The following is a 25,509-nucleotide window of genomic DNA, read 5'->3' on the forward strand; positions in this document are numbered from 1 at the left end:
TCTTTGGTACAGCCATAACCTTGAGGACCAATGACTTGCCAACAACGGTATTTGAAAAAGCCAAGCCAAAGACAACTAAGAGGAGAGAGATCCAGTCATCCAAATGGAAGCACAGAGACCACAGGCAGCAGATCATGGGGCAGTAAAACTATCAGCAATTATTGCTGTGGAATATTTTGGATGTCTGCCCCTTAGGAGGGGATGGAAGAGGAGGCACCCTTTTGACGTTCTGTCTCAAGAACCAGAAGCATTTTGAGCCGCTCTAGAGAGCTGGCATGTTGCAATGCTAGCATGTCAGAATAGGATGTGAGAGACCCAGATTCAAACCCCTCCTCTGGCATGACATTCACTGGAAACTGCTCCCTCTCTGTCTAGCCCCCCCCCCCGAGAAAATGGGGAACCTTGACAGTTGTCCTGGGTTCCTGCACGGGAGGGTAGGATCTTTGCAGGAGTGGACCCGGTATTGTCAGCCCTCCCCCAACAAAATTTTGGCAGCCCCTTGATTTTTAGCCATAGCTTGAGCACTCCTGTGAACTTCAGCAAAGATACAATTGGCACAAGTCGAGAAGATTTTGTACATTTTTTAAAAAACAGACAACAGCGGTGATACAGAGAGAAGTAAGATTTGCCTACAGAAGCAGTCTAGAAAAGGCACAGAATGTAATGCTACATGCGCTACAGGCTAAATGCTAGTATTCTTCTAGATGCAAAACTTCTAGATGCCAGAGAACTGCCAATACTATCTTTTTGCTGTAAATTCAGCAAATGCTAAAGGGCAAGACACACATGGCATGCCGATAGCTTATTATGGGGTGTGTTGGGAGGCGGGAGAAGGTTTTTTGCTTCTTCTTCTAGAGGCTACACTACATCAACCATGGACTTAATCAACACCCATGCCCCAATGCTCACCAAAGTCTTGCTAAATATCTGACCACATTCTCCGTCTCCTCTTGTCACCTTTTGGGTTTTCCCTCCGCCTCTGTCTATCATATTTTTCTCCCTTTAGGGGTTCATTTTATATTGCATTACTTTGGGTCTGGTATAAAACAATATGATATCAAATCAACCACTACAGGGAGCAAAACATGGGTGAAAAAGGAGGGAAAACCCAAGTGAGGAAAATAAAAATGCGGAAAATCACTACGTGTTTTTAGTTCTTTATACATCAGAGGCAATGGGAAACATTTTGGTTTGTATTTTCAAAAATAACAACACCAAGTTGAAAGTTTCTGATGGATTTTTCCTGCATTTCAATCTACTTGTTCTTAAAAATAAAAGGCAGTATATTTCATGTAGTGGTTCAAGTAGGATCTGGAGCATTCTAGAGCACTGGTTTTCAAACTGCATTCCAGACCGCCGAGTCTCCCGGGAGGGCAGCTTGCCTGCCACTAAGACCCCATTCAAAAGCTGAAACAAATATCCATTGAAAAAACAAGCTACAGAAATCCTCACGCTTGCATGCCCCTTCCCTACTCAATTCACATGCAATTCAGACTGAAAATGCATTGGTCCCCAAGCTGCAGTTTCATTTCTTGCTTGCAAACTAGGATTCCAGATCAGCATTAAACTGTGGTTTAGTATTATGGCTTGCAGGCGTGTGATAAAGTCTCAAGTCCCATCCTACAGAAGCCTTGGCAATTCCCTTCCAAGAGGTGGGCTGGGATTTTTAAAACAAAAACAGAGAGGAGTTTGGCCATTTAACCGCTAGCCAACTGACAAGAGTGCTGATGATTGGATTTTGGGGAGGGTAGAGTTAGGAAATTTGCTAGTTAGTCCATTAGGAACTTTAGGTATTCTCAAGATACGGGTGCTATTCCTGTCTCCAACAGAAAAATGGGAAAGCTCATCTGCTCTGGGCGCTGTTCCTGCCAAAAACATTTAAAAGCCTTTCTATTCATTTTTATTATTATATTTATACCCGCCCTCTCTCATGGAACTCAGGGTGGATTACAGTAAGAATAAAAACATATAATCCCAAAATACAGATTTAATTTAAAATAAATTAAAGCTATAATTATTAAAACAGGAATTAAACTAGTTGTCCACTCTTCTGACATGAGAAAGAGGGGCTCATAAGATGGCTGTCTGAGTTCATTAGGGGGTGCTGAGGGGGAGGCCAACTAATCCGAGGGGATTTTTAGGCCTGCCGGAATGGCTGTTTTGTGAGCCCTGCAGAATTGTTGAAGGGCTCAGGGCTCCGATGTTCTTTGGCAGCATCCCTCCCACCAGGGGGGGGCCAGGGCCAAAACAGCCCTGGCTTTGGCTGAGGCCACTCTGATCTCTTTGGGGCCAGGGAACCAAAGCTCTCTGGGGGATACAGTGGGAAAGGCGGTCCTGTAGATACAATGGTCCCAGACCCTTTAGGGCTTTAAAAAAAAGAACTGCAACTGTGAACCAGATCTAGATTTCAATCTGGAGCCAGTGCAGCTGGGCAAAGACAGGTAATTACCTGTGCAGCCACATTCTGGACCAGTTGAAGTTTCTGGAGCAATCTCAAGGGCAGTGTACTGTGTACTGAGTTATGGCAATCTAGCCTGGAGATGACCATTGCATGGATCACAGTGGATCGGTTGGATGCGGACAGATAAGGTGCTAAGGGCTGAGCCTGGTGGAGATGATAAAACACCTGGCAGGTCGCATTTATGACCAGGGTGTTTTGTGTTAGAAGTCTGAATCAGTCAGGCAAGAAAGCTGCTTTGTAATTGTTCTGGGTTCTCAGGCCCCAACTTTCCAGGGACTCTAATACTGAGCGGGAAAAGAAAACAAAGAAACAACCAAGCTGGGCAAACGACTGAAATAAACCTGGGGTTGAATCCTTTTCATCAGGCTGGCTGTGGGGTTCTTCATGTCAATAATGACATAATAGGCCAAGGGAATGCTGGGGGGCACCCCATGTCCTCAATGAAATCAGGGCAGAGTCTGCACTTTGTTTATTCCATTGTCAATCCTGTTGAATTCAGATCGCTTTGAACTCAGATCTTCCTCTTCCCCCCCCCATTGAAACAGGAAAGTCTTCTGCACGTGGTTAGGATAGTTCAGAAGGGGGGGGGGGAGCCAAGCCTCTTTCTTTTCTTGAAGGAGGGGGAAGAGGAGCCAAGCAGGGAGCCTCTTTCTTTTCTTGGGGGGGGGGGTGAGATGATCAAAAAAGGCAGAGAAGGGAGAAAAAATCCAGGACTGACAGAAGTTGAGAGAAATTAGGGGCTTCTCCTTTAAGGCAAGTTTGTCACATGACCACCTGTAGCCAATCACGGGACCTCTACCACAGAGGAGAGCTCAGATTCAAAACATCTTTTAAATATTGAGGGTTAAATGCACTTTAAGATATCGCACAATAAAGGTAGGGTCACTCTGGATCAATCCTTCTTGCTGCAGAAGGAGATTTTAAATCGCCCAAAATCCAAACAGAAATCGCATTCTGTGTAGAGGGCAGGGACTGAATAGACCTGGGGTTGGAATAAAAGCTCCGTGCAGTTTACACCCTAGAAGACTGAGAAGACCTCAAAGCCTCGATTATAAAAATAAAAGTGAAGGGAGAAATAGTAGGGGTGTGAATTGTAAGCCTCTTGTTTCTAGATCTGAAGATGGGGTATCATCACAGGACAAGAAACAGACTACTGGCCCTTTCGTCTGATCCGGCTGTCACAACAAAGTCTAGGGCAGGGGTAGTCAAACTGCGGCCCTCCAGATGTCCATGGACTACAATTCCCAGGAGCCCCTGCCAGCATTTGCTGGCAGGGGCTCCTGGGAATTGTAGTCCATGGACATCTGGAGGGCCGCAGTTTGACTACCCCTGATCTAGGGGTTTGCACTTCAGCTTGGTTTGGCCACCTTGGCGATCAACAAAGCCCGAAGCATTACATAGGAAGCCAGCGCAGTGGGGGCGCACCAGCTGGCAGCCGCATGCAGCCACAGAGCTCTGCACCTACGCATGGCCACTGCCGGGCACGTTGCCGCCCCTCCTGTCCACTCCCCGGCACTGGGCTGCAGCGGTCGCTGAAGCGGCTGAACCAAGCTGAAGCGCACATCTCTACAACAACCGAGGATTTGCTGGAATCAAGATGTCAGCTTTTCTCCCACCACTTGCAAGGCTCCTAAGAGAACATTCTTTGAAAATATGCTTTGCTTGTGACATCTGAAAGGGATCGAATGTGGAAGGGTGTTCTATTGAAAGGCCTGGCAAAGGACCTGCACAGACTGAGCATCTGCCCTCAAGTGTGCTCCAGTCTAGCAGCGTCTTCGAGATGCAAAATAGCAGATGAGTCCATGTGTAAACGCTTCTCTGAAAATCCAGCATTTTGAAAACCACTGATCTAGAGGGCTGGTCCTCAGTCCTTGGAGGACTGGCTTCAAATCACAGCTCAATACAGATTCATGGGGTGACCCTGGGCAAAAGGCTCTGCTTCCCTGCCTCTGCTCTCCATCCGTCAAGGCAGGAGTTCTGATGATGTAGTTAGATGATTGGGCCGCCAATCGCAGCATGCTTTCCAAGGCTTAATAGCTATGTGTAAATATGGACAGGATCCAAGTCTTTCAAACTCTTGTAGGCAAACTGATTGGGAAGGGGGGGGGGAGTTAAAACGTGTGAAACATGCAGGGGTTCATTTTGGGCTTTAAAGCACAGTAAAATTGGCTGGATTGTGTTTTGATTTGTGGGGAATATATACACAAACATATATTTTACTGGCCTGTTGATTTGCAGTACTCTACTCTGAATGCTATTTAAACAAACTATTTCAACAAACCAATACTATTAAAATAATCAAACAGAAACGTGATGGTTAGCCTAGGAGCAGAACTGAGAAGGAAACATTTAAGGGTCAATTTGAAGTTTATTATTAGAAATAAGGCTTTTTGCTGCTCTAAGGAGAGGAAGGACAAGGAGTGGGGTATCTTTGTTAAGAGATTTGCTCATCTACTGCAGGAAAATTGGGAACAGGGAAGCGCTCTCTCTCTCTCTCTCCCTCCCGCTCTCTCTGGCTTAATTAACTGAATTTCTAGGGAGCATCTCTACGAAAAGAGCAAATCTCTTCCGGGTAAGTCTAACGTAGCCTTTTGCCAGGAGCCAATGGAGGTAGCCTACGAGCCACAAGCGCAATAACACACGAGAGCACGTGAAGGCCAGCAAATCTATGTGTTATTGGATAGTCACAAACGGCAACCCACACTTACAAGACAGCAAGGGGGGGAATGGAACGTCCCTCGGGTGCCAATGACAAGGAGGCCTTTCCGAGGCTCTTTCCGTGCCAATGTAGCCCTGGACTCTGGAGCCTTGGCTTTTGGCATTAAGGCAGAGTTTAAAGGACCAGGAATCCTCCTGGTGGCTCCCCCCTCCCCAGGCTCAGTGCCTTCCTTCTTCAAAAACTCACCGCCGATTGCAAACAAATCGACTCTTGACAACAGCAAGCCACAGCCAACAACCACCACAGTGGAGAAGTTTCCCTCCAGGTTCTTACTGGCCACTCAATGAAACTAATGAGCAGGAGGCTTAGGACAGGTGAAAGGAAGCCCTTCTTCACCCAAAGTGCAATGGAGATGTGGAACTCACCGCCACAGGAAATGGTGGCAGCTACAAGTATAGACAGCTTCAAGCGGAGATGGAATCAACATCTGGAGCAGAGGCCCATCAATGGCTCTCAGCCACAAGGTCTACATGGCACACAGTCTGAGGCAGTGGTGCTCTGCATTCGTGGTGCTTGGGGGAAAACAGTGGGAGGGCGTCTGGAATCTTTGCCCCACTGGGGAACCTCCTGAGGGTCCCTGGGTTTTGGCCACTATATGGCGCAGATCGTTGGACTGAGTGGGCCACTGGCTTGATCCAACACGGTTTCTCTTAGGTTCTTACACAGAACCATGTTTCACTTTATATAGAACCATGTTTCACAAACTGTGGCTCTTCAGATGTCCATGGACTACAGTTCCCATGAGCCCCTGCCAACACATCCTACAGTGCTGAGTGCTGAGCTACACCAGGGGTAGTCAACCTGTGGCCCTCCAGAGGTTCATGGACTACAATTCCCATGATCCCCTGCCAGCAAATGCTGGCAGGGGCTCATGGGAATTGTAGTTCACGAACCACTGGAGGACCACAGGTTGACTACCCCTGAGCTACACTATTGAAAAGGAACAATAGTGAAAGGTTGTGGCATAGTTATGTCTTCAGACAAGGAGAACCCTATGAGAAAATGCCCCAGGTAGAGTTGCCAACTCTGGGGTCAGAAATACTCGGAGATATGAGAGTAGTGCCTAGGAGGGCGAGTTTTAGGATGGGATGGACCTTGGTGGCAATAAAGTCATACAGCCCACCTTCCAAAGCAGACACTTCATCTAGGAGAAGTGGAATACGTATTTTAAATAAATAAATAAGCCATTTATGTAGTCTGGAGATCTCCAGCCCCCACCTGGAGGTAGGTAATCCTAATCTCTGGACTGCAACCAAGTTTCAAGGACCTTGGGCCCTTACTACTTGTCAGGCTGCAGCCAGGCAGCCTCCTGAGCACATGTGCGTTTGTGCCATGCATGGCTGCAAATGCGCACGCACGGCAGTTTCACATGCGTGCATACGCAGACCTGCCGCGCATGCGTGGCCTTGCGATTGCCCTCCCCACCACCACTGGTCCGCAGCCTTAGAAAGGTTGCAGACCATTGCTTTAAGGCACAGATCCATGGTGTACAAGATCTTGTTGTGGCACAACGAATGCCCCTTCTCCTGCAGAGCCTGCTTCCGTAGCTAATGTCACCAATTTGCACAGGTTAAGCTGTTGGAAGTTGATGTCAGGAGGATACCGCCCTGCTGGTCCACCACTTCTAGTCAACTCTATGGTATTAAGTTGTGGTATTAAATCGATTGAGCTGTAGATTTTGTCCCTCTAGTCCTACCAATCTCTGTTGTGCCTCTTGCATGACTGCCAAAGCCCATTATTAAGGGAGTTTCACTGTAGTTTCTATATGCTACATTTTGGTTCATTAATTTTTTTGCATGCCTGGTTCATTCTTTTTGCTTCCCATTGAGAAGCGCTGACTCAGGTTGTGGTTTTTGTTGTTGTTGCTGCTGGTCGGTTTGTTTAAGCAAAGACAACAGTTTCTATCACTGGAAAAAGCAGGCCTTCCTTATTTTGAATGGCCAAACGTCTCTACGGGACGTGCCACTTGTTCATTTATGTATTTGAATCCTCATTGCATGCTTGGTTTTCAGCGATTCTCCCCCTCTTGCAAGATTGTAAATGGGGTCAGCGACTGTGCAGCGACTGTATGGCCCGGCCACACCATACACAGACTTACAACATATTCCCTAGCCTCAAGGGCATACGTAGGCTTGCCTAAAGTCCTCTTCATGAGTTCTTTGTGAAAATACAATGATTGAGACTGTTGCTGAGTCAGCAAAAGAAAACATACACACATTAAAAAGGAGAGGGGGAGGGGGAAGAAAAAACCTCTACATTTACTGTTTCTACAGCAAAAAAAGATAGCTCCCGCTTAGGTCTGGTGCCCATGTTATGATCCAACACCACCACGTAGGCATGCCCGGAAATCCACTGCCGTGTCCTGGAAATATAAACATGGGAATGTTTGATTGTTCAAGGCCGGGGGTAAAGGACCATCCTGCAAAGTATTGTCTGCCTTTGTATCTTGGCCTGCAAAGCTCCCTTCTCCCAGTAAAAGGATTTCCCATAGATCTGCGATACACTTTCCAGGAAATTCAAAATTTGACACACTTCAGAATGTAATTTTAAAAATCTTGACACCAACAACCTGAAATGTGATAGTCTGGAATGAACGCTTGGTAACTGGTTAAGCAAATGATTGATGGTAGCACAGCATTTACTAGAATCATAGAAACATAGAATCATAGAGTTGGAAGGGGCCATACAGGCCATCTAGTCCAAGAAGAAGAAGAAGTGTTGGTTCTTATATGCCGCTTTTCCCTACCCGAAGGAGGCTCAAAGCGGCTTACAGTCGCCTTCCCATTCCTCTCCCCACAACAGACACCCAGTGGGGTGGGTGAGGCTGAGAGAGCCCTGATATCACTGCCTGGTCAGAACAGTTTTATCAGTGCCGTGGCGAGCCCAAGGTCACCCAGCTGGCTGCATGTGGAGGAGCGCAGAATTGAACCCAGCATGCCAGATTAGAAGTCCGCACTCCTAACCAATACACCAAACTGGCCAACCCCTTGCTCAACGCAGGATCAGCCCTAAGCTAGTAAATGCAACATCAACATGACTAATCCTGAAAAATCAATATCAATGATAGTAAATATATGAAGAAGAAGAGGTGGTGCTTATATGCCGCTTTTTCTCTATCCAAAAGAGTCTCCAAGCGGCTTACATTCGCCTTCCCTTCCTCTCCCCACAACCCTGTGAGGGAGGTGAGGCTGAGAGAGCCCTGATATTACTGCCTGGTCTTATATGCTGCTTTTGTCTACCTGGAGGAGTCTCAAAGTGACTTCCAACTGCCCTCCCTTTCCTCTCCCCTCAACAGACACCCTGGGAGGGTGAGAAGGCTAAGAGAGCCCTGAGATTACTAAAGAAGAAGAAGGGTTGGTTCTTATATGCCACTTTTCTCTACCCGAATGAGTCTCAAAGTGGCTTCAAATCGCCCACCCTTTCTTCTCCCCACAACAGACAGCCTGTGAGGTCAGTCGGGCTGAGAGAGACCTGATATTACTGTTTGGTATATACCCAACAATTGTATAACCTGATAAGTATTTGCTGCGAAATTTGTAAAAGAGAATTTGTAGGGGACAATTTTTCAGCCCTGATTTGCAACAAGGAGACCCTGCAATTAAGCATGTTGCTGCAAACCTCTTTGGAGTGCCCAGAATAGCCTGGCCATTCCCAAAATCTATTAAGAAAATGAGATGGACTATAACCACGGGGGCAGGAAGGCAGAGATAGTAAGTGGGCCTGGTATTGAAAATGACCCCTCATAATCGGAATCCACCCAGCCATTCTGAGGTTATCGCTCCTATGGCAAAGCTGGGGGAGGGGGGAAGGGGATGGAGCATGACCACCAGTGATAGGAATCCTTGGACATATCTAAGGATGCAGCTAGCTAAGATTCACTGCCTTGAGACATGTAGTCCCCCAAGCTGCCCTTTAGCTACTCCTCCTCCTATGATGCAGTCACCATCTCTTGGCTTTCATGGATGTCATAGAAGTGGCTGACTTGTGAAACGCAGCAGATTTATGGCAACCCTGCTGGATTTTCAAGGCAAGAGATGGCCAAAGGTAGCTCTCCGTGGTCTGCCTCTGCGTAGCAACCCTGGACTTCCTTGCTGGTCTCCTGTCCAAGTTCACACAAGGGCCAGCCCTGCTTAGTTTCCAAGCTCAAAATGAATCGACAGACCAGGGATTCCCAACCAGGGGTCCGTGGGAGTGCTGAAATGGCATGGGGTGGGGTGTCTGGGCTGTCTTCTCAGCTTCGACTCTTCTCTCTGGCCTACGTGAGGCAGAGCCGCCATGGTAGTAGTAAAGGTAGGGGGAGGGAGCAAAAGGAGAACTAAGGGTGCAGGTCGCGATGTCACTTCTGCAGGTATGGCAGGGGGCGTGGCCAGCTGACATCACTTCTGGGGGCGTGGCCAGCTGACATCACCTCGAAGTCTGAAAAATTATTTCAGGGGTTCCTCCACATTCAAAGAGTTGGAAAAGGCTGCAATAGGCCATATTGCTTTGAAGCACACATGGAATATTCACTTGTTTAAATGTTCTGTATAAACTAAAATGCAAATCCCTGAACTCAGAACAAAGGTCAATTACAAGGCATGGCTTGATAATTTCCAATTACCAATCAAGGCATGGATTCAAGGCATGGATTGGTTCAAGGCATGGCTTGGTAATTTCCATTTCAATGTATCTGAGGAAAGGCGCCTGCAACACCAACGCTTACACCTTCAACAAATCTTTGTGGGTCTTGAAGGTGCCCCTGGACTAAAACTTTGTTCTGTTGCTTCAGACCATCACAGCCACCTGCCTGAACCGATCTCCCTGAACAGAGGAAGCTTGCATTAGAGGGGAAAGGATAAGCCGCCATCCTCCCTGACCCCATAGTTTTCTGAAATTGGGGAACATCAACATTTTCCTGCTAGCACCTGGAGGTTCCGCAGCAAGAGCTGTACTGCATGATTCTGCCAGCTGTGTCACTCAGACATTAATGAGCTATGAAAATTCAGAATTTCCAAAATACATCTTCTGTGGACAGTGCACCTTACAGTTGTTAGATCATAACGTGGAAAGCCGTCCTTAACCCAGTTAGGCCCAGGAATCCAATAAACCATTTCACTTTATTTATAAGAACATTTAAATACCTACCAGCTTTGAAAACAGAGAAACAGGATCACATTCAGCTACAGCTTTAATCAACATTAATCTGGATATAGCACAGGTAGTAAAATAACAGTAAACAGAAGCCCTGAAGGTTGAAAAATGAAGGATTTTTACTATTACTGGATACTGATGTCAAACACATAAAATATACACAAAGGGAGGAATCTCTGCAGGTCAAATGAAAGAGCATTATGGATGGAGGTCGACAAGTTACCTATCTAATCACAAAAACATGACACAAGATGGATGATTAAGAAAATATTGCTTGGTGCAATGGAAACAGTTAATTACATTGTGATTGGTCTTTTTTTTTTTAAGTCAACAACGTCCACTAGAGTAGAAACCACAAAAGTCTAAGCTAAGAGGCGAATCACCAGCCAGGCCAGTTCACGCTGCTGCATTCACCTTCCATGGGAGAGAGGGATTCGCCCCCTCGGTGTATTGACTGGAACAACCTGGCTCTTCGCAAGCCAATAGGGTGGGGGGAATCCACCAGGTGCGACCAAGATGTTGGTCACAGAAATGTCACATGTTTCAAGTAACATCATTTCCCCCAGGGTGATTTCCTAGGGCCATAACTCCAAAAATGTGGGCTGAGGCACCCTAATGCAAAGCGAGATCATAACCAGCATGCCCAGGAAAGAAATCAGACCAGTCAAGATCTCCTGGGAGCCACTGCCTTTCTGCAAGCTTTATCAATTTGCCTAGGCCAGGGGTAGTCAAACTGCTGGCAGGGGCTTCTGGGAATTGTAGTCCATGGACATCTGGAGGGCCGCAGTTTGACTACCCCTGGCCTAGGCAGTATGGTACAGAAACTTTACAACTGACAAGGCCCACTCACACTCCATTTGGGGTGGAGAACGTGGGGACGTATCGTAGCTTGCCTCTGGTTTTAATTCTGAAAAATACTGTATGTCATTTATGGGAAGCTCTGCTCTGTGCCATTTGCGCAGGATGAAAGCCTGCGGATTGTGTTTTTTTCCCTACCCCCATTCATTCAAAGCTACCGATTAGTGCAGGCTGGCACAGTTTGGCTCGTGGCCACATCATGGCTCCATCTTGGTGCAAGCGGTGCCCTTGAGAAATGCAGAATAAGTGGGGGGTGCTGCCCCCGCCGTGCAAAGGAAGCTGGTTTCAGGGTGCGGGTTCTACCCCTGGATCTCTTGCAAGGGAAGACTTTCGCTTTGTTCTCCCCACCCCCCAGCACAGAAGGTATAATTAACAGCTCTTGAAACAGAGACATTCTTATTGTAACCCTCCCCCCCAAAGAAGACAGAGAAAACAACTGTAAAAAATACCCAGTAGCAAAAAGATGGGCCCTTAAAATGGAATTAGGAAAAGAAGCATGACACTGTGTTATGTTAAGCAGTGGTCCCCAACCTTTTTATCACCGGGGACTGGTCACCGCTTGACAATTTTACTGGGGCCCCGGGGGGGGGGATCTTTTGCCAAGGGATGTCGCTGCCACCTGAGCCCCTGCTCCGCTTGCTTTCCCACTGGCGCCCCTGATATCCCGCCGCCAGCTGGGGGGCGCTGCCAGCAGCAGCTGCGCAGTGCCACGCTGAGGGGGAGCCCTAGCCACGGCGGCCGCCGGAGAGCACCAAAGTTGAGCTGACGGCAGAGTGGCAGGGCAGCCCCCAAGGCAGCAGCCAAGGAGGAGGACAAGGAGGAGCCGCGGCCCAGTACCGACTGATCCACGGACTGGTCCTGGTCCCCGGACCGGGGGTTGGGGACCACCAATCTTAACTGCTTCCTAGACGTTTGTGCCTTTACTTTCAGAGGGGAAAAAAAAGAAAAGTTGGTTTTACTTGAAGGAGTCTCAAAGGGCTGACAAGCACCTTTTCTGCCTCTCCCCACAACAGATACCCTGTGAGGGAGGTGGGGCTGAGAGAGCTCTGTGAGAACAGCTTTATCCGGGCTGTGACAAGCCCAAAGTCACCCAGCTAGCTGCATGTGGAGGAGGAGTAAGGAATCTCCACCACTCTTCATCACTAAGCCAAGCTGACGGGGGGGGGGGGGGTTTATCTCAGAAAGCTGCTCAGTTAAATTTCGTACAAGGTGAGGCATGTCTTAATACCCTGTCTCAGGTTTGGTTTGGACAAAAGACCCACCACACTCACCATCTTTTTGACCCTTCCCTTCACGGTATACACAGCCCTCTCCTCCTCCATTTTATCCCCACAACAGCCCTCCAAAATTAGAGGGGGGGGGGAGAAAAAGGATCACCTAGGGAGCTTTGTGGCTGAGTGGGATCCAGTCATCAGATCTCCAGCCTTTGGGGAGCAGGGAGGTCATAATCAAGCAGCATCTTAGAGACCCTTAGACTTGAATCATCTGGATCCATTTACTACCCTGGATCGCCATACAGGAAATATTTAGATAATACGCAAGATACCTGCAGTGAGGTAAATAGAAGCTGCAGGGGGACATTTGTGGTTGCAAAATGGTGGCTAGATGAAATAATTGCCCTGCCATTTCCCCTGATGTGCTTCTGGGGCCTTCCGTGGCTGCTGTTTACTGTACATTAGCAATCTGAGCATGTATCTCCCAGCATCTTGCCTGCTGGGACCCTGAGAACCAAGTCTTGGATACAACTTGCCTCATTTCCTTCCCTCCCAGACTAAAAGGGAAGGAAATGTGAGCTCCAGTTCTCCTTTGAAACTTGTTTCGTACCATGGTGGTTCTTAGGAGAGTAACTGGAATGGGACATCTATGTGGCTGGTGTGCAGCAGCCATAGGCAGAAGGAAAAGCTTTGCCCTGCCCTGTAGCAAGATGTGTAGCACTGGTGCATGAATCAGAAAGGCTTTAATTAAGCCCTGCCATGAATTAAACAGAGGACAAAAGAGAAAGTAAATATTGGTGATGGGGGAGGGAGAATCTGTTTGGAGAGGCTCTCAGCAGGACTTTTCCTTTCTTGTGGCTGTTGAATGAATCAGCAGGCAGTTTAAAAGCTTGTGCTAAAAGCTGTAAGGGCCCTTTTTCAACGTAACTGTTAGATCTTTAAAACCGGCGGACTCTACGATACATTGTAGGCTGCAATACTGGATGCAGGGGCATGACAGACTGACCAAAGAACTCAACCCATGCCAGCTGGGAACTCGGAACGCCTCTTATCATGGCCCTTTCTCTGGGAAGCCCCAAACCTTCCTTCTTCCAAGGAACATGAGCCCCGGCACTGCCCCAAGGATCCTACAGGGACGAGGAAATAGATGGCAGAAGGCCAAGCAGTGAAAAGATGTTTAAAAAATAGCAGCTCTGTTAGAGCTCACAGGAGGGACCAGGATATTCCTGCTGTGGCAGCCCAAACAGGATCCCCTTGATTCAGGACAAGGCTTGCTCACAAGTGAGATTGTGTTCATGAGCGAGTCAGTCAAGTCCCAAAGCGGCGGTGTGTAGGAGGCCACGTTTAAAAGACAGAGGAGTCCCCCGTCTCAAGGGGTGAACATTTTCCTTGTCTGAGAATTCCAACTCTTTTTCTGACCATAGGGAAGGAGTCAGGCTCTCAAAAGGAGGAGCAGGGGGACACTCAGCCCCTTGAGAAACCCCCAAGGCCTCTTCTTCACCAGGAGGTTTCTGGCCTCTTGGAGCTCCAAGAGGCACAACCTGATGGGGTGGGGGGATCTGTGGGAAGGAAAGGGAGTTTTGGAACTGTGTGGGAATGTTCCTTGAGCATGCCCAGTATATCTGCTGTGTTCTGAAGGGAACAGTGCAACTTCATGCAGGAATTTGAGCAGAAAAACACTCTGCACTCTCTCAGAGGATGTGCCCCAATTCTGTAAGGAAGGATCTCGTATTTCCCTTAGGGCAATGGTCCCCAATCTTTCTATCACCGGGGACTAGTAAACGATCGACAATTTTACTGAGGCCCGGGAGGGGGGGTAGTCTTTTGCCAAGGGATGTTGCTGCCGCTGCCGCCTGAGCCCCTGCTCCACTTGCTTAATGATGATGCCCCTGACTTCCCGCTGCCCACTGGGGAGGGCGCTGCCAGCAGCAGCTGCACAGTGCCATGCCGAGGGGGAGCCCCAGCCATGGTGGCCGCCGGAGAGCACCAAAGGTGAGCCGGAGGCAGAGTGGCAGGGCAGCCCCCGAGGCAGCAGCCGGGAAGGAGGATGAGGAGGAGCTGCGGCCCGGTACCGACTGACCCATGGACCAGTACCAGTGTACAGACCAGGGGTTGGGGACCACTGCCTTAGGGAATCAGGATCTTTTTCGCACAGGGGGAAAAGGTCGGCCCAGCTAATTCCTCCTTCCACATGATGTCAGTGCTGACTCAGCCCTGGCATGGCCCGCTTTAGGTCCTCCATAGCTCCACGGCAAGGGAACGCGGATATTTCCGTGTACCCTTTTGCTGCTCTGGGCGCCAACAGGGCCTATCCTAGGGCAGGCTCATGTGGAAGCGGAAGAGTCAGTTCCTTCCACGAACAGCTCCTCCCCTGCCTACGGCATCCCAAAAGGGCCAAAAAACGACCCAGTCAGCTCTGTAGCGCTTTGCAGTGGCACAGAGATGATTTGGTCGTTTACATTTTTAAAATGAAGGTGAAAATACTCCTCCCCCTGCTGCCGCAAAGCACAGTGGATCCTCTCCGCCCAGGCTTCCTCATGTAGAGGCAATAATCTGAGGCGGACCTGGTCCAGCAGGGAATCTCTCCCTGGGAAGGCCCGGGAAGCAGCCAGCAGCAACCCAGTGCAGAGAAGGTCCCAATCCTTCAGTTTGCTCTGTCCTTGTGCTTTATAATATGATCTGAGATACAGCAGTAGTTGCAGACTCCAGGAATGCATTAAAATTGGGACAAAAGCAAAGGGGCTGTAAATTAATCGTACAATTAATCATGAATGAACCCACCAGTAAATTTCTTCCTACAAATATGAGTGTGATTTATTTCCTCTTTGGTGGTGAACTGGCTTGGATCTGAGGGCTCTTCTGCATTCCCATTTTCGTCTACTGTGTGTTCCTATTGCTTTGGGGGTTTTTTTCTTATCTACATGTGTATTTTGCCCTCTAGTAGTCAACTCAAAATTACATTGTTGTACGTCCAGCATAAAAACCTGAGAAAAACAATCAATGGAATTGAAAATGCAGAAGAGCCCAAAACTTTTTTTTTTTGCATTTGTTTGTGTCTAGGGAAAAACAAACAGAATTTTTTTTGTGGTTTCATTGTGGGGGTTTTGACTACAGCACTGATTTTCTCAGAATGTGATTGGTAAGTTATGATTAAAAAAACAAACAAAAGGAAGATGGGAAGAGAGAGAAAGAGAAGAAAAACGGGTGCAGTTCTTGAAAAAAGTCAAGGAAGAACGTGCAGTTGAAGCACAAGATAGAGACAGACAGACAGACATCCAGAGGAGAACTTACCCCGCGTTTTAGGCTCCTGAAGCAGTGGATTTTGGGTTTGGAGGTCATGAATTCGTTGAAGCGATGGGAGAGGGGTTCCTTTTGCTGCTTGGGAGACTGGGGGCCGTTGGGAACAGCAGAGGGTGAGCCAGAGAAAGGGGGCGGAGGAGGGGGCTGATGGGGGGATGTTAAAAGGGACATAAGCTACGTATAAGAGATGGAGAAGTGATAGAATTTAAAAAAAAACAAAATTAAAAGATTAAAAAATAAACACAGAAAAGCACATACAAAAAAAATCCAGCATAAAAAAGGGGCAACATTTTAAATCAAAACCAATTGGAAGCAAATAATTAAAAGCCATGGTTTAAGAAGGGAAGGGAAAAGAAAAAGGAAGGATCAAGGATTGGGAATTTTGGTGGGGTTTCTTTTTGTAAAAGATTTGCATTACAAAAGGGAGATATGATAGAAAGTGAGGAGGTTTAGTAAGAGGTGCAGTGCAAAAAATTAAGGCATGGCATTTCCCACCATTCTGAGACCCTGCATGCCACATGCAAACCAGCTGAGAGGGCAAAGTGGGAAAATATGAAGAAACAGCCGCCTGCATTGCCATTTCTGTCATCTGTATCCTGGCTCAAAGGGCATTTCTTTGACAGAAGGGACCCGTGATATAAAGGCCCAGAGGGAAATGGCTTCTGCTCCCCATCGAGCCACAAATCTCCCTGAGGGATCCCAAGCCAGTCTCTTTCTCTCTCAGGACTATCCTACCCCAAAGGGCAAAAGGGACCAAAGAGGGAAACAGCATGTCTCTCCCCCATAGAAAAACTCGCAGGAGTAAGCGCAGGATGAGAAAGGAAATGGGCCTGATGGTTATCAAAAGAGAAACCTATCTCTCCTCAGTGAAAATAAGCTCATATAGCGAGATGAGTTGGATTTGAGTCCTGCATCATAGAGGCAGACAAAATTTTGAGCTTTCGAGAGTCAAGCTCATATGTCAAAAATCCTGCTGGTCTCTACCACAGCTGGCCAAACTGTGGCTCTCCAGATGTCCATGCACTACAATTCCCATGAGCCCCTGCCCTATGAAACTATAACAAGATGAGTGCCATTTTCCAATGATCACTTATTAGTCCTGTACATTATTTTAATTTGCATTCAAACTCTCTAAGGCAAAGGAACCCTGGTGGAATCTTGGAAGCTTATCAGGAATTCCTCCTGATCAGTAAAAAGAACTGCACATTCCTGAAAATCAACCCATCTGTGGCTGCTGATTTCCAGGAGCTGAAATGTCGCAGGAGACCATGACAGGTGGATCTATGCCTGCCCTTCTCACAGTTGCACAATGTTTGGTATACTAAAGGCTGCACTCTGAACTGATGCAAAGGCAACAGCAGGAGAAGGCCACTGTACTCAATGTTACATGAAACAGGTAGGTAGACTAGATGAAGAAGAAGAGAAGAAGAAGAGTTCGTTCTTATATGCCGCTTTTCTCTTCTTCCCAAGGTCACCCAGCTGGTGGCACGTGGGGGAGCATGGAATCAAACCCAGTCCACACTCTTAACCACTACAGTAAACTGGCTAGATGTACCCCTAGTCTGACCCAGCAAGCTCCTCTTGTGTCAACAGGAACAAATGATCAGAAGCTAGGAAGCCTGACAAAGACACCATCCTAGTCTGCCCTCCCAATAAATGACAGAAGTTTCTCCTGCGGTCCGCCCTGAGCTCCAGGAACAGGGAAAGAGAGAGATCTAAACCCAGCAGAGAGCCCGTTACATGATTGCATGCTTCATTCACCATGCTGGTGGTAGAAGGAGAAACAATATTTAAATGGGAGGAGAGTTACACAGGTTTCTTCAGAACACTTGCTATGCAGCATGCACAAGGAGTCGGCTACAGGCACACCAGCGCCGCACTGCAGAGCACAGGCCTGTCAATTAACACTTCCTTTCATCACCTGATGGACTTCTAGGTGACTAGGCAGGAAAGATAGGATAAATTGGAACAAAATTTCCCCCCAGTGAATATGCCCAAATGGGCTATGGCCTTTTATAGCCTTAGTTGTACAGCTGATATAGCATGACCACATGCCCGTATTCTAGTGGCATCTCAGTGCCACGGCAGGGAGATACTGTGGAACTGACGTTTAGAATAAAGCTGAAAATGTGAGTGTTGTTGTTGTTGTTGTTTTTAAACAAACACACATGTAAGGCTGCATGCCACAAATAAGGCTTTGATCATGCTGGGGGCAGGGAGGTGGCAGAGACCCCTCCCTGTCTAGAACATATTGAAAAGCAAAGGAGAAATCAGCTTGAGTGCAGCAGAGGTGAAAACAGGCATGTTAATTAACCGGGAGGGGCTTAACAATGTAAGCAAAGAGCAATTTGCAGGGATGGGGCAACACATGCACTGAGCAATTACCTAGAACCAAACGAGAAACAGAAACCACCATGGCAAAGACATGAGAAGTCAAAAGAAATCAAGCCGGGGAGGGAAAAACTGATAAAAGCAACACAATATTTTAAAGTACATTAAAAAATTAAAAGAAAAACCTCATAAAATAGAAGCCAAATCCAGCAATTAAAGAATAAAAAACCAAAACTATTACAACAAATTACAACAGGACATCAGCTACTAGTTCTTAGAAACTAATTTTCTATAAAAAAAAAGAGAGAGAAAAGACTTCAACTGCCGGGATTACAAAATAAGGCACAAGTAGCAAACTCCATAGGTCACGAATGCCAAGACAGAGTCTGAAAACTCGGTACCTTGTTCTTCTTGATGAAAGGCCACAACTTGCCCTTGGACTTGCTGCTAAACCTGGACTCTGGTTTTCCATCTTTGGAGTTCGAAAGGCTGGATTCAGAGACAGCGCGCTTGATCGGCTGGGTGAAGTCCTCGAAGTCAACATCCCCGGGAGGCTCAAAGCCAGACTTAAAGGCCTCTATGACCAACTGTGAATCCTGGAAGAGACCCACAGGCCAAAGAAGTCAAAGACATTCACTTGTGATCTGGGGCCCCTGAGCCCTCCCCACTAGCTGGAGGCTCAGGCTAGCTTCCTTGGGGAACTTTAATATTATGAAGATTCCTGTGAGGACCAAGAAGCTCAAAGTGCAAATCCTCATGCTGGTTTGCCTTGCAACCAGAAGGGAGGTCAGGGGAGATTATGAGGAAAGCCAGCGATTCCTTCCCTTTCATCCCAACCATAGGTTGCCCTTACGTCCAAATGGCCAAATCAATGGTTTGCATGTGCTGTTCACACAAGAATCAGAAAGAACAACTTTGATCAGGCCTCCAGTTCTCATTTGAAGAGAAAGCACAAAGCATCGTTTGCTGGTTCCAAACTGGTTTGCCTCGCAATAGGAAGAGAAGGAATTGCACTGCATGACAACAGGTGAGTAGGCATGTTGGCCTGAAGCAATAGCATGTGCTGGCAGAGGCTCATGGGAATTGTAGTTCATGGACATCTAGAGTGCCACTGTCTGGCCACCCTTGCAATAGGCCAAAGTTTGAGTCCAGTGGCACCTCTAAGACCAAAAAAGTTTAATTCTGGACATAAGCTTTTGTGTACATGCACACTTCTTTACGTATCTTTACGCTTCTGTATCTGAAGAGGTGTGTGTGTGCACAAAAGCTTTTACCTGCAGTAAAACTTTGCTGGTCTTAAACTTTGCTGGTCCCCAGACTCAAACTTTGTTGGGAAGGGAAGGGAGAAGAGGACGTGGGACTGGGGTACAGCATACGAATCAAACTATAGAGAGAAAGATATAGAAACACAGATGTGGAACTAACCTCCGAGGAAAAGAGAAAATGAAAAACCGAAAACAAATCTCTGAACTACTGATGATATGTCTTGGGCTTTGGGATCGTCCCCTGCATTTGGAACCTTTAAAAAAATCTCTCTATCGTATCACATCCTTTCCTTGAGCTCCAAACATCCTACCACTACAAAGAAGCTAAAAATAACCCTTGCTCGTTATGCAGCAAAAAAGAGATAAATGTCAAAACAGGAAACCAGAAATCCAGAACAAATGAAATCTTATCTGGTGCCAGCATAAGGGGAGGCACATATCTCCCAGGTTCACTGGGCAGCCCTTGGGATTTGGCCTTGCGGTGATGACCTCCATCTCCCTGGAGGTGCTACAAGAGATGGGGATGGGGGGGGGGGTTGAAGAGGCTGGCCAGGATGGGCAAGGGACAAGCGCCCTTTCTTAAGTGGGCTAGGCTAAAGGCATCCACTCAGATTCCGTTCTGCTTAAATGGACCAGGAAGCTCACCGTTGGAGGGGCTGTGTTAGGAGAAACCTTTAATGAGCACCGAGGCTCACATTTGACAACCCTGTAGGAGTCAAGCTTGGAATAGATGACCTGCAACGGTACCTTGAACATATGTAGAGTGCATTTGCCTTTCCCACTGCAGCGAGGGGTAGGCGTGGCAATAGACATTTTGGGGCACACTTGATATTTTCAACAAAGAGTCCACTTAAAGGTTCTAAAATGTGGCAGGTTAGACCCAATTTTCAGACAGGATGGTTCTTTAATGTCTTCCTTTATAAAAAGAACAGATAGATGCAGGTGGGTAGCTGTGTTGGTCTGAAGCAATAAAGTTTCATTCCAGTGGCCCCTTTAACAAAGTTTTGTTCTGGGTGTAAGCGTTAGTGTTTGTCACAAGTGGTGCCACTGAACTGAAACTTTGTTTTATAAAAAGAAGTCAGGCCAGGATAGACTGGAAGCACCAACTTTGCACCATATGGAGATTCCACACTGCAAGGCCAATTTGCACATCTGCTTATTTTGCATGCCCCCCCCCCAATTATTGTTTTGAGTTTGTTATCTAATTTGAGTACACTTTGCTAAGAGTCAGCGTAAAGTGACATCTGGTGAACATTGCAGCCTCTGACAAAATACGACCAACATCCTTAATGGCTGAGGAGGATTTCTGTACAGCAGGCGGTGGCTGGGAGTCTATTTCGTGATTCCTTTTTTTCTCTTGGAGCCATCCAATAAGTTTTCTTTTTCAACCTGCCAGCACATTGGGGAGCTGCTTCATTAACAAAATAATACCTTTTACAGTATGTACAATCGTCGGCGTAGTAGTAGTAGTAGTAGTAGTAGTATTTTTATACCCTGTTTTTCACTGCCCAAAGGAGTCTCAAAGTGGTTTACAATTGCCTTCCTTTTCCTCTCCCCACAACAGACACCCTGTGAGGTGGGTGAGGCTGAGAGAGCCCTGATATGACTGCTTGGTCAGAACAGCTTTATCAGTGCTGGGTAAGCCCAAGGTCACCCAGCTGGCTGCATGTGGAGGAGGAGTGGGGAATCAGAAGAAGAGTTGGTTCTTATGTGCTGCTTTTCTCTACCCAAAGGAGTCTCAAAGCGGCTTACATTCACCTTCCCTTTCCTCTCCCCACAACAGACACCCTGTGAGGAAGGTGAGGCTGAGAGAGCCCTAAGATTATTGCTTGGTCAGAACAGTTTTCTCAGTGCTGTAGTGAGCCCAAGGTCACCCAGTTGGCTGCATGCAGAGGAGCAGGGAATCAAACCCAGCTTGCCAGATTAGAAGTCTGGACTCCTAACCACTACACTGCGCTGGCTGATGGTCACATGACCAGAGATTGTACATACACACGTGCACATTGCATTTACTGCATGGAGGGAGGGGCTACCAAAGTGACATTTTAGGATTAACTCGCAGATGATTTCACAAACCCTCTTGCTGGACCACGTGTGGAGGATGGGCTTTCTCAAAAGAAGCAACATACTCAAGAAGCTGCCAACTCACGTCCTTCTGGCTGATTGACTCAGCTGCCCTGGTGATCTCATCCAGACACTTCCCGATGATGGGGACAACTTGCCGGTCCACCTCCGCAAAGGTTTTCATGGATTCGCCTATCCTGACTATCCTCCTCTCCTCCATCTCTTGTATCTTCTGAAACAACAGCGTTAATGCATACAGTTAGGTGGATTCATTTATTTTCCTTTATAGTCGGACATTCTCCCTGGGATGGTAGTGGGATTACAAGTGCAACAGAGGGATTCAGTCAGCCAGGGAAAATGTGACAGCATTTGAAGGAGAATAATATTTGAATCTACCCGCTAAGGCACCTAGTAAAACAAAGGAGAAGAGCTGCTTTTTAAATACCCCGGTGACAAACTCCTTTTCCTTATTCTCCCCACAACAGGCACCCTGTGAGGTAAGTGGGGCTGAGAGAGCTGAGAGAACTGTAAACCCAGCAGGAGGTACTTCAGATTAGAGGCTGCCACTCTTAATCCCACCACCACAAAGCTATTCAGTCAATCAGCAAGCAGATGACTAAATACAACAATATAAGCAATTAAATTCATATTTAATAACAATAAAAACTGACCTTTAAAATCTTGGGGTGTTTAGAATCATAACATCATAGAATAATAGAGTTGGAAGGGACCTCATGGGTCATCTAGTCTAACCCCCTGCACTATGCAGGACACTCACATCCCAATCGCTCATCTACTGTCACCTGCCACCCCTTTGCCTTCACAGAATCAACCTCTCCGTCAGAGGGCTATCTAGCCTCTGTTTAAAAATTTCCAAAGATGGAGAACCCACCACCTCCCGAGGAAGCCTGTTCCACTGAGAAACTGCTCTAAGGAACTTCTTCTGGATGTTTAGATGGAATTTCTTTTGAATTAATTTCATCCCATTCATTCTGGCCTGTCCCTCTGGGGCAAGAGAGAACAATTCTGCTCCATCCTCCATATGGCACCCTTTCAAATACTTGAAGATGGTTATCAGATCCCCTTTCAGTCATCTCCTCTCTAGGCTAAACATACCAAGCTCCCCCAACCTTTCTTCATATGTCTTGGTCTCCAAACCCCTCACCATCTTTGTTGCCCTCCTCTGGACACATTCTAGTTTGTCAACATCCCTCTTCAATTGGGGTGCCCAAAACTGAACACAGGACTCCAAGTGAGGCCAAACCAGAGCAGAGTAAAGCGTATTCTGCTGCTGTCTTCAGTTGTGCTTGCTAGCCCTCCCAGTTTAGTATCATGTGCAAATTTAATAAGTATCCCCTCTAATCCCTCATCCAAATCATTTATGAATATGTTGAACAACACAGGCCCCAGGTCAGATCCTTGGGGTACTCCACTTGTCACTCTTTTCCAAGAAGATGCTGAACCATTAACAAGTACCCTCTGGGTATGATTTGTCAACCAGTTATTGATCCACCTGACAGAATTTGGATCCATACCACATTTTACCAACTTGTCAACAAGAATATCATGTGGAGCCTTATCAAAAGCTTTACTGAAATCCAGATGAACTATGTCCACAGCATTCCCCTGATCCAGCAAAGTAGTCACTTTCTCAAAAAAAGAGATAAGGTTGGTCTGACATGACTTGTTCTTGCGAAATCACAGCTCTCAGTTCCAGCTGCTCAAGGACCGAGGGTTTGATTATTTGTTCCAAAATTTTGCCAGCTACACATGTCAAGCTGACGGGTCAATAATTACCCAGATACTCCTTTTTCCCCTTTCTTGAAGATGGGGACAACATTTGCCAGCCTCCAATCGTCTGGCACCTCACCTGTTCTCCAAGAATTGTCAAAAATAATTGACAGAGCTTCAGAGATGACATCTGCAAGTTCTTTTAGTACCCTTGGATGCAGTTCATCTGGTCCAGAAGACTTTCTTTCATTTAAAGAAACTAGGTGTTTGTGGACTGTTCCAACAGTGATCCTAGGCCAACATTCCCATCCCCCGACTGCAGCCAAATAACAGGGGGATGGGAATGGTGGCCTAGGATCACAGAAGCCCTGTGAGGTAGACCAGAGCTCTTAGAGATTCCCACTTTTCTCTGAATCCACCATGTGCTTCTCACTTCCCAGGCTTCTTGGCCATCTATGACACTGCCCAGAGAATTCCATTAATCAGGTATGCCACCCCAAGCCTCTTTCTTATTTAGCAGGCCTAAACCCTCGGGCAGTATCCCAGTGATCCCACCCCCAGACATCAGAACGCAACAAGCACCAGGCCACTCTCAAAAACCTGCATGGTGGGAGTCTGTCCCGATGGCCAGCTCCAAGTGTTGAGAGGCCAACAGCAAGGAAAAGGTGATGAAGAAGAGCTGTTTTTTTAACCCTGCTTCCCACTATCAGAAGGAATCTCAAAATGGCTTACAATCACCTGCCCTTCCTCTCCCTATGAGACAGATGGGACTGAGAGAGCTCTGAGAGAACTGTGATTGGCCAAAGGTCACCCAGCTGGCTGCATGTGGAGGAGTGGGGAATCAAACCCAGCTCTCCATATAAGAGTCTGCAGCTCTTTAACCACTAAACCAGGCTGCCTCTCAAGAAGAAGAGCCATTTTTAATATCCTGCTTTTCATTGCCCATAAGAGACTCAAAGCATCTTACAGATACCTTTCCCTTCCTCTCCCCACAACAGACACCTTGTGAGGGAGGTGGGGCTGCGAGAGCTCTGAGAGAACTGGAACTTGCCTAAGGTCACCCAGCTGGTTTGCCCACCCCTGCCCTAGAGAGTCGCTGCCAATCTGAGTAGACAAGACTGACTGATACAGTGTAGGGCAGCTTCTCAGGTTCATGTGTATTGGCAGGTGGAAGGGCTGTCCTGCTCCCCTTTACTTCCTAAGCATGAAAGGCTGCAGCTGGGAATACACAATTCCCCATGTGCAACAGAGACCAGGATTTCACTTGAGTTGGCCCCGCTCACAGCAGTGTTCCCAGACAAGCAGCAGCACAGACTTCCAGCATCTAGCCATAGGCCTTCTCAGGCTCAGGCCTCCAAGGAGAACCAATGTTGCACATGCCTGAAAGGAAGAACTGCAAACAGTGGGCTCAGTGCGCAGAAGCCGGTGACTGAAACGAAGGAACATGTTCTTTGGCTTGACCACATGACCGGATCCGGGACTGGCTTCCAAACAGAGCCTTAGATTTATGGTCCAATGTCAACCTTCTCAAGGATAACTGAAAACAATTCCAGGAAAGACCCCAAGGAAGACATCCTTTTCCTCAAGCCAAACTTTATCAGTTCTATTTTGGCACAAGCCTGGGAAATTTTCTGTTGAACTAAATGATCCAGGATGGCCAGACTGGCACCCAGCTGATCCGATACGGAGAACTGCCGGACCAAGAGACCCCCTGTTATTTGGCTGCAGTCAGATACTTCTGGTTTCCACAAGGGAGTGGGCTTATGCGGTATCACAGCCGCTGGTGGGGCTGCTGACAGCACAGTGGCAACTAGGATTCTACACAGCAGGTTCCTCCAATATTTCCCTGGCCCAGTTCTGCAGCTGCATCAACCACCCCCTCTCCCAAAGCCACTGGGGCTTTTTCATTCTCTAAAAATCCACCACTGAATATCTTTATATCAGTACAAAGCAAAAACAATATGTGAAAAATCTCTGAATCCCCTATTTTCTGATTTTAAAAATAAGTCTCTAACCTCTTTCATTACAAAGACATGCCTTTCCTCTTATATCTCCACAAGGGGATAGAGACTGACATTTAAAAAATGAAAACTGGGAAACTGGAAAAAAATTATTATTATGTTTTGTCAACAGAACAATGTTCAATCGCCAATTTTTAATTTTTTTTAAAAAATCCCCCTTGGTGGTGGAGAAATAGCCACTTTGGGGACAGTATCGGGGAAAATGGCTGCCGTGTGGGTGGGAGGGGAGACTTAGTATGAAGCGCTGATAAGATATGTTTCCTGTATATTCCTGTATTCATTTACACATTTTCAAAATCCAGATATCAAATGTTGCCACAGATTGACGTGAGGGGTGGTTATTCCAGGAGACAAACTTTGGGGGCTTTCATGCACTTTAAATCCAACTGGCAACTAGATTTTGCTGTGTGAAATG

At 47.1% G+C, this 25,509-nt stretch overlaps 1 protein-coding gene across 27 annotated transcripts in view; it reads right to left on the bottom strand.

Moving 5' to 3' along the window:
- FNBP1 (formin binding protein 1) overlaps positions 1-25,509 on the bottom strand; it is a 208,859-nt gene that overhangs the window by 37,755 nt on the left and 145,595 nt on the right. For 7 of the 27 annotated variants that reach the window (XM_077304875.1, XM_077304874.1, XM_077304877.1 and 4 more), the window contains 4 exons: positions 21,428-21,574; positions 18,415-18,609; positions 15,674-15,856; positions 7,279-7,368 (listed from right to left, as the gene is read on the bottom strand). In XM_077304875.1, coding sequence (XP_077160990.1) covers positions 7,279-7,368; positions 15,674-15,856; positions 18,415-18,609; positions 21,428-21,574 — 615 coding nt within the window. The remainder of the gene's footprint in view (positions 1-7,278; positions 7,369-15,673; positions 15,857-18,414; positions 18,610-21,427; positions 21,575-25,509) is intronic. The other 20 variants (XM_077304891.1, XM_077304894.1, XM_077304892.1 and 17 more) reach the window with 6 other exon arrangements.

The sequence above is a fragment of the Paroedura picta genome, chromosome 12 (assembly GCF_049243985.1).
Source record: "Paroedura picta isolate Pp20150507F chromosome 12, Ppicta_v3.0, whole genome shotgun sequence".
NCBI classification, from domain to species: domain Eukaryota; kingdom Metazoa; phylum Chordata; class Lepidosauria; order Squamata; family Gekkonidae; genus Paroedura; species Paroedura picta.